The sequence below is a fragment of the Varanus komodoensis genome, unplaced genomic scaffold, assembly GCF_004798865.1.
Source record: "Varanus komodoensis strain SLA01 unplaced genomic scaffold, ASM479886v1 scaffold107, whole genome shotgun sequence".
NCBI lineage: Eukaryota > Metazoa > Chordata > Lepidosauria > Squamata > Varanidae > Varanus > Varanus komodoensis.
The window spans coordinates 704,048-715,925 of NW_025335305.1; the positions used below are offsets into that span (position 1 = coordinate 704,048).

General features: G+C 46.7%; 2 protein-coding genes across 3 annotated transcripts in view; both read left to right on the plus strand.

Annotated features, from left to right (window-relative positions):
- The window catches only part of NEU1 (neuraminidase 1), a 23,105-nt gene extending 20,829 nt beyond the window's left edge, over nucleotides 1–2,276 (plus strand). For both annotated transcript variants that reach the window (XM_044419713.1, XM_044419714.1), the window contains one exon: nucleotides 622–2,276. In XM_044419713.1, the coding sequence (XP_044275648.1) occupies nucleotides 622–842 (221 nt within the window). In that variant the 3' untranslated portion in view covers nucleotides 843–2,276. The remainder of the gene's footprint in view (nucleotides 1–621) is intronic.
- ATP6V1G2 (ATPase H+ transporting V1 subunit G2) lies at nucleotides 1,566–9,936 on the plus strand. The gene is made up of 4 exons (XM_044419720.1): nucleotides 1,566–1,637; nucleotides 5,937–6,023; nucleotides 6,782–6,882; nucleotides 9,018–9,936. Exons 2-4 carry the CDS (start codon nucleotides 5,942–5,944, stop codon nucleotides 9,189–9,191), a joined length of 357 nt encoding a protein of 118 aa, XP_044275655.1. The 5' UTR covers nucleotides 1,566–1,637; nucleotides 5,937–5,941; the 3' UTR covers nucleotides 9,192–9,936.
- Nucleotides 9,937–11,878: the final 1,942 nt, after the last annotated feature.

Genomic DNA, 11,878 nt, shown 5'->3' on the forward strand with positions numbered 1-11,878 from the left:
TCAGAAGCCATGAAAACATGGGAATATGAGGAGGCTGCTTTATAACAACAGGTTGGTCTTTCCCCCCACTTAACCCAGTATTCTCTGTACTAGGAGTGTTAAACCTCTTTTGGCCCAGGGGCTAAATTTCAGACAAGCACTCGAGGCAGGGATAGACATGGTCAGAGGCAAAAGGGCAGGATCCAAATATCAAAAATCCCAGCCTTTTAGATTAAAGCTTTCGTTGTCAATTCCTAAGCCTTAGGAGGCACTCAGTGTTTTAGAATGGGGAAAAGGCATGCAAAAGCTGGGAAAGCATCTATTCTGCTTTGGCTGGATCAGACGTGGTCTCAGAGCAAGCCGTGGGCAATCAAAAAGATAAACCAGGCCCCCTGAGGAACTGTCCTGCGGCTCGCAACAGGCGTGGCAGCCCAGTCAGTGCCTGAAGGACCATGCGGGCTGCAGGCTGGAACAGTTTCTCAACCGATCTCTAGCTGCACCACACTGATCCTCAGTTTAAAAACCATTGTAAAACAAATGAGGTGCGATAAGGAGAGAAACATCATAACCATAAGGCAGGTCTGCACAATTCACTTTCACAGACGTGGTGATGGCCATGTGTTGTCTTCGCTCCTTGCGCAGGGGTCAACCTGACGCTCCGCTGGAGTTTCACCAATGGCTCTTCGTGGTGGAACGAGACACTGCAGATCTGGAGTGGGGCCAGCGGCTACTCCTCCATGACGGCCCTGGATGGAACGGCCCCCGAGGACGCCCGCAGCCTTTTCATCATTTATGAGAAAGGGCGGCACTCGGTAACCGAGAGCATCTCGATAGCGAAGATCAGCATCAACGGGGAGCTCTGACCCAGTGTGGGCCCCTGAACTGCTCTGCCATTCCCAAGTGCCTTACTCCGCCTTGAGTCCTGGGACCACTGGGCTGGGACAGAAGGGAATTTTCTATGGGCGTGGGGAGAAATCAGCAACCCTGGTACAGGGGGCAGCCCTTGTGCTGGAAGGGCACTGGGAAGGCCCAGCAGCGGCAGGAGCACATCCTGGATCTCCTGCCTGCCGCCCTGGTGCTCCCAGCACGTGGCTTCCTTTGCCGTTTCTGCCACAACTGTATCGGGGTTGCCATTCTACCTCAGCAACAATTCTGATGTTAGATGCTGCTACTGAATTTTTGGGTGGGTGAAGATTTGTGGTGAGGGAGAATATGTGAGAGGAGGAAGAAATAAGCTCAGAAGAAAGACTGACAGGGAACAAATGGTAATCCAGAAAGGATCATTTCCTATCAGCGCAATCAAATAAAACAACAACAGCGGAAAAGATTTGTAATAAATAGTTCAATCCTCCACCATCACCACCACATTACATTTCTGTACTGCCTATAGCCAAAGCTGTCTGGGCAATTAATCAACATTAAGTCACCCATCCAGAATTCAGCCAAGACTGACTTTGCTTAGCTTCCAAGATTAGGCAGGATCAGACACTTCATTTTTGTTTCTAAAGAAGCGGGACAAGTAAGAGTCACCTTGCCAGGCAAGACCAGGGGACTGTCCAGCTAGCCCGATGCTTCGCAACACTCACAAACAGGATGTAAAAGGAAAGAAGGTCACCTCTTGTTCATTTCTACCCAGCATCCCAAGATTTCAGACATTGGTTTGTATATTTAATGTATGTACAATATTTAATGAAAGATTTTTATTCAGCTCCTCTTCTGAAAAAGCTCATGAAGCAGCTTACGAAAATTAATCAGCCCTGCCTTCAGACTTACACTTGAATAGACACAGCACGAAAGGAGAAAAGATTGGGAGGGAGGAGGAAAGCAAACACGTTCAGGCTCCACTTGGAGCCAAAGTTTGTGTGAATTTACTTTCTGGCAGGGAAAGCAGTCTTCCTGTAACAGCTGCTTCTTGGGCTGGTGATATTCCTCTGCTTCTCCTTGCTGGGATAGTCTTCCTAGTAAGGGGAGGAGCAGTCTGCAGTGGCCCTTGGCAGCCCAGAATGGGCTGACCATCCGCTCTGCAGTCCCCAGGCAACACAAGGTTTCTGTTTAACTCCTGTGGCTACTTGCGGGTGTTGGGGCCAAGCCTTCTGCATGTCTTTTTAACCTAATGGTCATCATAACATTTGTGGTAGTTTTTTACGGTCATGTCACTGAAAATGAGTCCTGATCTGGGGCCAAAGTAGAGAGGAAATGCTGTGGGTGTTCTTTCTTACTTGACTCTGTAGATGTGCAATGTTTTCATTTTCATGGACTTTTATCAACAGCCACACCTCAATAAATGATTCATCATACTTTCTTTTTTCTGTAAGAAAGTAGGAGCATTGAAAGAGTCCTGTTGGATCAGGCCTACCTAGTACACGGTTTTACTGCCATGGTGGCCTACCAGATCGCAGTGGAAGTCCCCAAGCCAAGCATGGCTAGCAACTCACAATTGACAATTAGGTTGCCTCTAATAGTAGATACAACTATAATTACCAGGAGCCATCAAGAACTTTTTGCTCCATCATTAGTCCAGTCTTTCTAAAAGCATCCAAATTGCTGGCTATTGCTACATCTTGTAGTTCTTTTATTTATCCTGAATCTCTCACCAGTTTCAGAAGAATAATATTTATTTATTTAATATAGTGGCCCATGCTCATAGACTCTGGATGGTTTACAATATAAAACTAAAACTGGAATCAGGCGAAGGAGAAACCAGACAAGCCCCAACGCAATCCAGGGGTCATCTCACAAAAAGCCCAAGAAACTAGGAAATCGGAGCAAAAGCAATGGGTGACTAGAGGTGGTACAAAGCTGGAGGCTTACAAGCGGGGGCCTTCCAGAGTCCCTGCCAGACCTCAAAATCTTCTGAAAGACATTCTCATGAGGAGAAGGTCTGTGCACCAGAAGTCCTTTACTCACAAGCAACCCTCCTTTGCCATGGGCACTCCCATTATCCTCACCCTCGTTTTCCATTCCATCCCCAACAGTCCTTTTCGCGCGGCCACTCAGTTCCATCATCCAGCTTTGTCTCCTTTGCTCTCTCCACCCCGATGGTTTTACTTACACAAACCACAGGAGTCTTCGGGCCTGTTGATGCCTTCTTTGTGTGCCAGGGCAGTGCCACAAAAGCAGTGACACACACAGTGCCCGAACGTAAGAAAAGGAGTGATTCTGCCCCTGGACAAGGAAAACCATGGCTAATAGTCATCAGAAGGCCTAAAATTACATTCCTATAATCCCCTTTAAAGCTTAATTACCGAGCTTACTGTCTTTAGTTTTATTACTTATTTAATTGATATCCCGCCTTTTTTCTTTTCAAGAACTCAAAGTGGCTCACATCATTCCCCCCTCCTGCTCATAGTCTTATCCCCACAACAACCCTGTGAGGTGGGTTGGGCAGAGAGTCTGTGACTGACCCAAAGGCACCCAGTTGGCGGCATGGCTGAGCGGGGACTGGCACCCAGATCACCTGAGTCCCCGTCCCGCACTCTTAACCACTGCACCACCCTGGCTCCCATTGCTTTGTTTCACTGATGGTGGCAGCATTAAGGGGCCTCGTTTGAGGTTGGTCAGAACTCAGCAGCTGGACTCTCCTCTGAATTGCCCCTGGAAAACATGACTTTGTAGCCCTTGAATACAAACAAGGCAACATCGGATCAGGTCACACTCTGAGCAGACCGGGGTTAGGCTTGGCACATTTCTAACTTGATTGAGGCCAGTTCCTGGAACAAAAACGACCTTTGCTCCACAGTGTACACAGTATTTCACACCATATCCATGGTTTAATAAGGTTTTGGTTCAGTTTTCCCCAAGCTGGTGCTCTCCAGCCGTGTTTGCCTTCAAGCTTCACCCCAGCCCTCATCCCCTGCCCAGCATGACTGTGTTTGGGGATAATAGGAACTGTGGCCTGACACATCTGGAAGACAACAAGTTGTGGTGTACATAGTGGTTAGCAGTGTGGGACTGAAAGTCAAGAGGTCTAGGTTCTCGTCCCCACTCTGCCATGGAGCTCGCTGGGTGACTGGGTTGGTCAGAAACACTCAGCGCAGCCAACTCACAGGGTGGTTGTTCTGAGGATAAAATAGGAGGAGGGGGAGAATTATGTAAGCCACCTTAAGTTCCTTGAAAGAAACAAAGGTGGGATTTAATGGAGAAGGAGAAACTTGGGGATTTGGAGCTGTAATGAAGCATCCAGGATGGGAAAGTCTATTTTGATTCTGGTGTGCTCTATAGGGAAGGAGAACTATTAAAATGGCCTTTGCGTTTATCAGGTATGAAAGATTATTATTTGCATATCTATACTGCTCAATAGCCAGAGCTCTCGGGGTGCTTCACAGTACATAAACACTGTAAATAGAGATGGCAGAATACCACGGAGGGTTGCTGTATACTACTAAAAACAATGTCATTAAAAATACCAGACATGTTCAAACGGCAACAAACATGCATGACCCATCATATGCCATTAAATCCCAGTATTAAAACAAAGCAACTCTGTCAGTATCTCAAAAAGGAATCTATCTTGTAGTTCCACTAATATGCAACTGGATTGATTAATCAACTAAATGCACAATGCTATGCAAGTTTAGACAAAAAAGGGCCTATGACTCCCAGCATGCCCTGGCTGGCTGGGGCATGATGGGAGTTGTAGGCTTTTTTTTTTCTTATTTAAATTTGCAAATTATACACTTAATCAACTGGCAGTCATATTGGGCATACTTTCAAAAGATCTTATGTAACCGTTTTTTTAGTGTGTGCTGCTTTGGTCAGGAGTGATGAAGAGGGGACGGGGCTTGTGAAGAAACACACTGCTTTAGGTCTTATTGCTCCTATATTTTGTAAGTGACCTCCCTGTCAGGTCACCATATAAGTAAAAAAGCCTAAAGCCTGGCTTTCTTGCTAGGTATTGGGCATGACAGTTGCTATAGTACAGAGGTTTCAAGCTAGCACTTTAAAAATGACTAGGATAGGAAGTTGCCTTTATTTATTTAAGCTTTTCTATACCATTCATTAGCACAGAGCTCTCAGAACAGTGTACAATTTAAAATCAGGTTTACAATTTGGATTGGTCTGAGGGTTAACCAACGGGAGTTGCTGTTAGAACAGCAACCTATAGAAGAACAATGTATAAAGAACAGAATTGGTCAGAGATTCTGACCAGGATTGAAAAGAAAAATCCATTTGTTAACGGAAGGAATTGGAAAGGTCAGCTGAAAGAAGGTGCTGTCATGCCATAATCAGTGTGCGGATGACGACCTGTGAGACCAAAGGTCCAATTTGCAGTCAAACTCACTGAGGGAGCGTATGATATTTAAGCCAGGCCTTCCCTACAGGGTTGTTGGGAGGGCAAAAGACATCAAGAGGAATGGTGCACATCAGCCTGAACTCCCTAGAGGAAGGGAACGGGATAGAAATGAATACATTATCAGCATGTCGATAACCTAATGGTTCTCCTCAGTCCTAAGCAGTCAAACCTTGCCAAGGATGATATTTTCTCATTCTTGCAGGCCTGAAACTCTGACATGACAGGCTGTGCCTCCCATATCTGTCAAAATATATTCCTATATAGCTATTAAAAAGGCTCCACATCCTTTTACCAGTTTTGCTGGCTATGGGCTACCTCCTACACCAGAGGCAGCACACACCTGCACACACCTGTTGCTGAGGAGCTTGGGCAGACAGAGGTCTTGCACCCCTCCTGCTTGTGGGATCCTGTGGGCAGCTGGTTTGCCACCGTGTGCACAGACTGCTGGACTAGACGGACCCTTGCTCTGATCCAGCAGGGCTTTTCTTGTGTTCTTATGTTCTAACTCTACTACATTTGATCACCCACTGCAGTTAAGCACTGTGGGGCATTGACAGAACCGTCGGAAAGCCGGAGGGCACTAGGACCTCGGGCTGCCTTGCTAGGATGTGGTACCCAGCTGAGTGGATGCAGGAGGATTAGCTGACTTGAGCATCATTTCTAGGAACCATGGCCAGCCAGACGCAGGGAATTCAGCAGCTGCTGCAGGCAGAGAAAAGGGCTGCCGAGAAGGTGGCAGAGGCTCGAAAACGTGAGCTGGGCTTCCTTTTTCTCAGGGGAGGTGGTGGAAAACAGCCGAGAAGGGTGGAAGGTGAAAACACAAATACTTGAGTTCTCTGGAGGAACACTGGGGTGGCGTCGGTTATTGCAAAGGGGAACGGCTTAGAACTACCCTGTTTCCCCAAAAATAAGACTTAACCGGAAAATAAGCTCTAGCATGATTTTTCAGGATGCTTGTAATATATGCCCTACCCCCAAAATAAGCTCCAGTTAAGGTAGTCAGCCTGATGGACGCATTTAGTACGACTGTTGCAACACAATACAGGGTTTAAAGTGTTATGACGATGTTTCAGAGAAAGATGGCATGATTGTATTTGAATAAATGTAGATTTTTCTACATGAATGAATGTAGACTGTTGTACATGAAAAAATAATACATCACCTGAGAATAAGCCCCAGTGACTCTTTTGGAGCAAAAATTAATATAAGACCCGGTCTTACTTTCGGGGAAATACGGTAGGATTCTTGGGGGCTATGGGTGGGCAAACATTGGAAAGGCAGGATTTTTCATGACTTGGAGAGACCAGGCTCTGAATGTGTTTTTGAGGCCTCAGTTCTCCTCACGGTGTTTGATTCTGCAGTGTTGACGTAATCCTGCACACTGTCCGAAGCCTGGAATGCGCCTCCCATGCACACGCACACAGGAGCACGCGCACCCATTGCATGGGGTCTGGAAAGGGGGTCCCTCCATCTTGTCCTTCTGAGAGTCTTCCTCCTCCCCCCTGCCAGGGAAGGCCCGGCGGCTGAAGCAGGCCAAGGAAGAAGCCCAGGCCGAAATTGAGCAATACCGCTTGGAGCGCGAGAGAGAGTTCCAGCAGAAGCAGCAAGCGGTGAGATGGCGGTGGGCTGCTGTGTTTTGGGGGACTATTATGGCCCGCGCGCGTGTGGCAAATGGAAGACGAGCCTCAGGATCGGCAGCATAAGAGGCGGGGATTTGGAGGCTTTCTCAAGATGTGTTTAAGGGGGGGGGGTAGTGATAGGAATTTGGAAGGGAGCAGTAATATCGGTGGTCAAAGGGGCAGTCAAGAGGCAGACGAGATATAGGGTGACTCTTCATTAGAAATTTCCCTATAGTCTTCCCTGACTTAGCGCCCTCCAGTGGTGCAGGACTGCAAATGTCATTTCCAGCGAGAGTCAGCCGCGCAAAAAAGTGCCTCAGCGACGTGGCACCAACACTTGCTTCTTAGCGGGGACGCGGGGGACATCTGCCCCCCACCCTCACCCCACCCCACCCCCACCCTTCTCTGCTCCCTCTGGGGTTAGGGGCAATCCTTACAGTAGCTTCAGGGTGAGAGATTTCATTTGGTTGATTATATTTTCATTCCGCACAATCACAGAAGCTCTTCAGTCGGTCGATTTACAAAGATTAAAAAAACCTTTAAAAATACATTATGCACAGTATAAAAATCATCTACACATATGCCAGCACTCAGATACATAAATATCTAAACATTTTAAACAAGGAACAATAAAGAAAAAATAATACATCCTCATATTTATTTATTTATAAGTGAATTTATACTCTGCTTAATCCAAAGTCCAGCAGGACTCTCTATATCAGAATGCAGGAGAACAGAGCAAGGGCTTAAACTGGTGTCAAAGAGATAACAGTGTCGTGCCAGGTAGGCCTTGCTGTAAAGTGCCTTCCAGAACTGGAGTCCACCACCAAGAAGGCCCTGTCTCTTATTGTGATCTTTTAAGCCTCCCTCAGAGGAAGAACTTGGAGGAGGGCCTCAGATTATGAACAGTGTGGAAGATGAATTAATGTTCACAGCAGCTATATGTTGTTCCCCAGTTTATTTGTGGCAGCTTAGTCATGAAAGGGCATTTAAGACAATTGCTATTATAAAGAATTACTCCTGGTGCAGAAGAAAACCATCAGAACTATTTCATAGAATCACAGGGGGAAGGGGCCCATGAGCCTATCAGTCCAGTCCCCTGCTCAACGCAGGACTCCAAGTTATTTATTTATTTATTTATTTAGTAGACTTATATGCTGCCCCATTCGCCTAGGCCTCGGGGCGGCTTAGCTGCCTAACTGATGTCCAGCCGGAACCTGGCTTCCTGTACCATAAGCCCCTTGTTCCATGTCCTGCACTTTGAGATGATTGAGGAGAGATCCTGGCCTTCCTCAGAGTGACAGCCTTTCAAGTACTTGCACAGGGCTCTCATATCTCCCCTCAGTCTTCTCAGGGCAAAACATGCCCAGTTCTTTCCATGATGGTCAGCTAAGCTGCCTGCATTTTTTGGACTATTCTTGGACATTTGCCTATGAGGGCTACCATGAGAGGGGCCATTGCTCCAAAATGTATTGCTGCACCACCAGCCAGTATTGTCAATTTGGGGAATTTTGGCATGGTTCTTTGAGGTATGGGAAGGACTCAAGGCTTGCCGAAGACATTAGCTGAGGATTTACAACTGCTAAGATCCTTAGCTAAAAAAGGAATATTCACAACTGGACTATGGTTATCAAAGCCCCAGAATGGGTACTTGAGAGGGGAAAAAAAGTCCCCATGTCTCATGCAGCGTATCCCTTGAGCCCTCCTTAAGCAGACCAATGGTCCATGTTGTCCGGCATCCTCGTCCCCACATAGCCAATGGGATACTTTTGGGAAATCCACAAACAAGAGAAGGCAGCGTCCTTTTTCTGCAGTGGGTCTCTTCCCCTGGTGACTTCTTTCTAATGCCATGTTGCTGTAAACATGAATTCTGTAACAGCCACCACAACTAAAAGTGTTTTTGCCGAAGTTGTTAATATATTAATTTGTGGGTGACACAGATCTCTTAAATTGTAAACTTTCCTTTATTCCAAAAAGGAAATTGTGAGAAAGCAGAAAATTATTTCACACCCTACTGTAATTTCAAGAGAGTCTTCCTTTCCTGCTTGCATCTTCTACCTGGTGCTACGTGTATGAATCCCTTGGCTATCTTAGTTTTGGAATAACCATGCTCTTTCCCTCCCCAGGCACTGGGCTCACAGGGGAACTTGTCTGCTGAAGTGGAGGCCCAGACCCGCAAGAAGCTGCAGGCTATGCAAGGAGGACAGAGCCGGGGCAAGGATCGGGTCCTGCGTCAACTTCTCACCCTTGTTTGGGATGTCCGGCCCCAAATGCACCCCAATTACCGCCTGGCCGTCTAGGGGATCCATAGAACCAGGCTGTACTTGCTACCTGATTACCTAGCGGGCCTTACCAACTCATATCCTCCATGAATCCCTGAGCCCTACAGATTTACCTGTACATGCCCCCAATCTCTCCCTAAATATCCCCTGAATCCTACAGATCTACTACAGAGCTGAACCACTTAAAGTTATATTTTACATATAGGAAGTTGTATATAAATTGATAATAATAACAACAACTTCTTCTGCTCCCAAAAACTTACAAGCAAGGGGGAAATTGTCTTCACAGCTACCATTTTTCTCTGAAAATATGACCAGGTCTTATATTAATTTTTGCTCCAAAAGACACACTAGGGCTTATTTTCAGGTGATGCCTTCTTTTTCATGAACAACCATCTACATTTATTCATGTAGAAAAATGTACATTTATTCATGTACAAAAATCTACATTTATTCAAATACAGTCATGCCATCTACTTCTGGAACATTGTCATACCTCTCCAAACCCCGAATTGTGTTGCAACTAACGTACTAAGTGCATCCATCTAGCTGACGATTTTAACTGGGGAAGAGCTTATATTACAAGCATCCTGAAAAATCATGCTAGGGCTTATTTTCCAGTTAGGTCTTATTATTGGGGAAACAGGGTATTAAAGATGCCCTGAGCACCCTCCCTAGAAAGAGATGCCCCACCTGTAAATCTGCATCAGTGGGCTAGTTCTCATCCAGCCCCATTTCATAGAATCAAAGAATAGTAAAGTTGGAAGGGGCCATGAAGACCCATGGGTCCAACCCTCTGCTGTTGCGGGTCACAAATTCACACCCTCCCACTCAGATGGCTGTCCAGTTTCTTCTTGAATGTCTTAGTGTGGGAGAGCCCACCACTTCTCTAGGCAACTCATTCCACTATTGTACTGCTCTGACAGCCAGGAATCTTTTCCTGATATCTAGCCGGAATCTGGGTTGTCGCAGATTGAATTGATTCTTCCATGTCCTACACTCTGGCATCAGTGAGAAGAGATCTTGACCTTCCTCTCTGACAGGCTTTGAGGTACTTCTAGAGCAGGGGTCTCAAACTCAACTTACCTGGGGTCAGCTGGAAGTAGAGTCTGGGTGAGGCTGGGCCGCATCAAGTATTCCACCCCTGCGCTGGCGGTGGGCCGCTCATCCCGCGTCGCTCCCGGAGGCTGGCCTGAGCGGCGCTTTGAAGGCCGCAGGGCCCCTCCCCTGTGCCGTGCCTGTCCCGGCAATTGGCCCGCGGGCTGTGAGTTTGAGACCCCTGTTCTAGAGGGATCATGTCCCCCCTCAGTCTTCTCAAGGCTGAACATCCCCAGTTCCCTCAGTCTCTCCTCACAGGACAATGTTTCCAAACCCTGGATCATTTTTGTTGCCCTCCTCTGGACCCTTTCTAATTTTTTTTCCTCTGCTCCCTAACCTTAGCTGCCCCATTTTTAAAGGAGTGAACAGTCAGGTCACCAGAACTGATCCCTCCAAAATGGGCCTGTTCCATCACAATTCTGGATTTGCCTGTCTGTGCTGCTCTGCCCCATGGCATGAAGGGGCCTGTCTAGGAAACCGGGAGTTCCAAGAGAGCCCCCTGGCTTCCTGCTGGTGTGTCTGTGTTTGCTGAAATGGTGGCTTGTTCTCTTTGCTGCACTGCCATTGTACCCCAATACTCTGCCTCAGCCTTCCTGCCTCCCCATCCCCAAATATATTTATTTACAACTTGATATTTCGACAATTGATTTTGAATATGGTTAATAAAATGTGATGTGTGGTTACAGTGCAGAAAAAAGTTGGTCCTTGTTCAGCTATACAGATTTCTCTTGAAAGGGGTGAGGTTCAGCAGTTTGAAAAGTGCACCTGGTGTCTGTTTAACCATCTTCGGGTGTTGCCAGGCAGATGGTTTCTAATGCTGCCCATCAAGGCTTTTTGCAGCCGTTCCAGCAACCCCACTGAATGGCTGGCTCACGGTTTGCTTGTGATCAGCTGAGACACTGCGTGCCGAGACACTGAGACACAGAAAAATGTCCCACAGCTGCCTGGAAGGATGTTGGGAGTTGTAGCATAGTCTTGTCTAAAATGCACAGGATTGTGCCTGGAAATGATTTTCACATGGAGAGTTGCCAAATGAGCTTGTGATGATAATGATGGTGATTAATGAAAGGTTTACATGACCTGAGGGGAAACCAGAGTACGTAGCTAAATTTAGGACTTTGCCTTGATCTCCATTGAATTTCATCTAGGTTTTAGCCCACCATTCTAACTTAGCAAGATCATTTTAAATCTTAATCCTGTCTTCTTGGCTGTTAGCTATTCCTCCCAGCTTTGGGTCACCAGTAAATCAAGGAGGCATCCCCTCTAAGCTCTCATTGTCCGAATCATTTATAAAAACCTTAGGACAACACAAGCTGCACTCAGAGCAAAGAAGGAAGAATTCTGATAAGGAGAAGCAGGGTGGAAAGGGCATTTTACACAGAACACCCATGGGAATGTAAGCATGTAGTTAACACTTATTTGGTAAGACCTTTATGGGAACCTCGCCTGGACACACAGGATAGAAAGCACCCAGCAGCAACCTGCATTCTGTATCACTGCCTGATGTAGCAAGCCATCTGCTGTCCATGAGTCTGGCCCTTCTTCTGGCTGCTCAGCAAAAGAACCTTTTCTCCTCTGCACAGATCTTGAACTCTTGGCCCAGGAGG

Excerpts from the sequence above, each read along its gene's own strand:
- ATP6V1G2 (XM_044419720.1), top strand. The coding sequence starts at position 5,942 with ATGGCCAGCCAGACGCAGGGAATTCAGCAGCTGCTGCAGGCAGAGAAA. Across the intron at positions 6,024-6,781 it reads GGTGGCAGAGGCTCGAAAAC|GGAAGGCCCGGCGGCTGAAG; the intron begins GTGAGCTGGGCT and ends CCCCCCTGCCAG. Across the intron at positions 6,883-9,017 it reads TCCAGCAGAAGCAGCAAGCG|GCACTGGGCTCACAGGGGAA; the intron begins GTGAGATGGCGG and ends TTCCCTCCCCAG.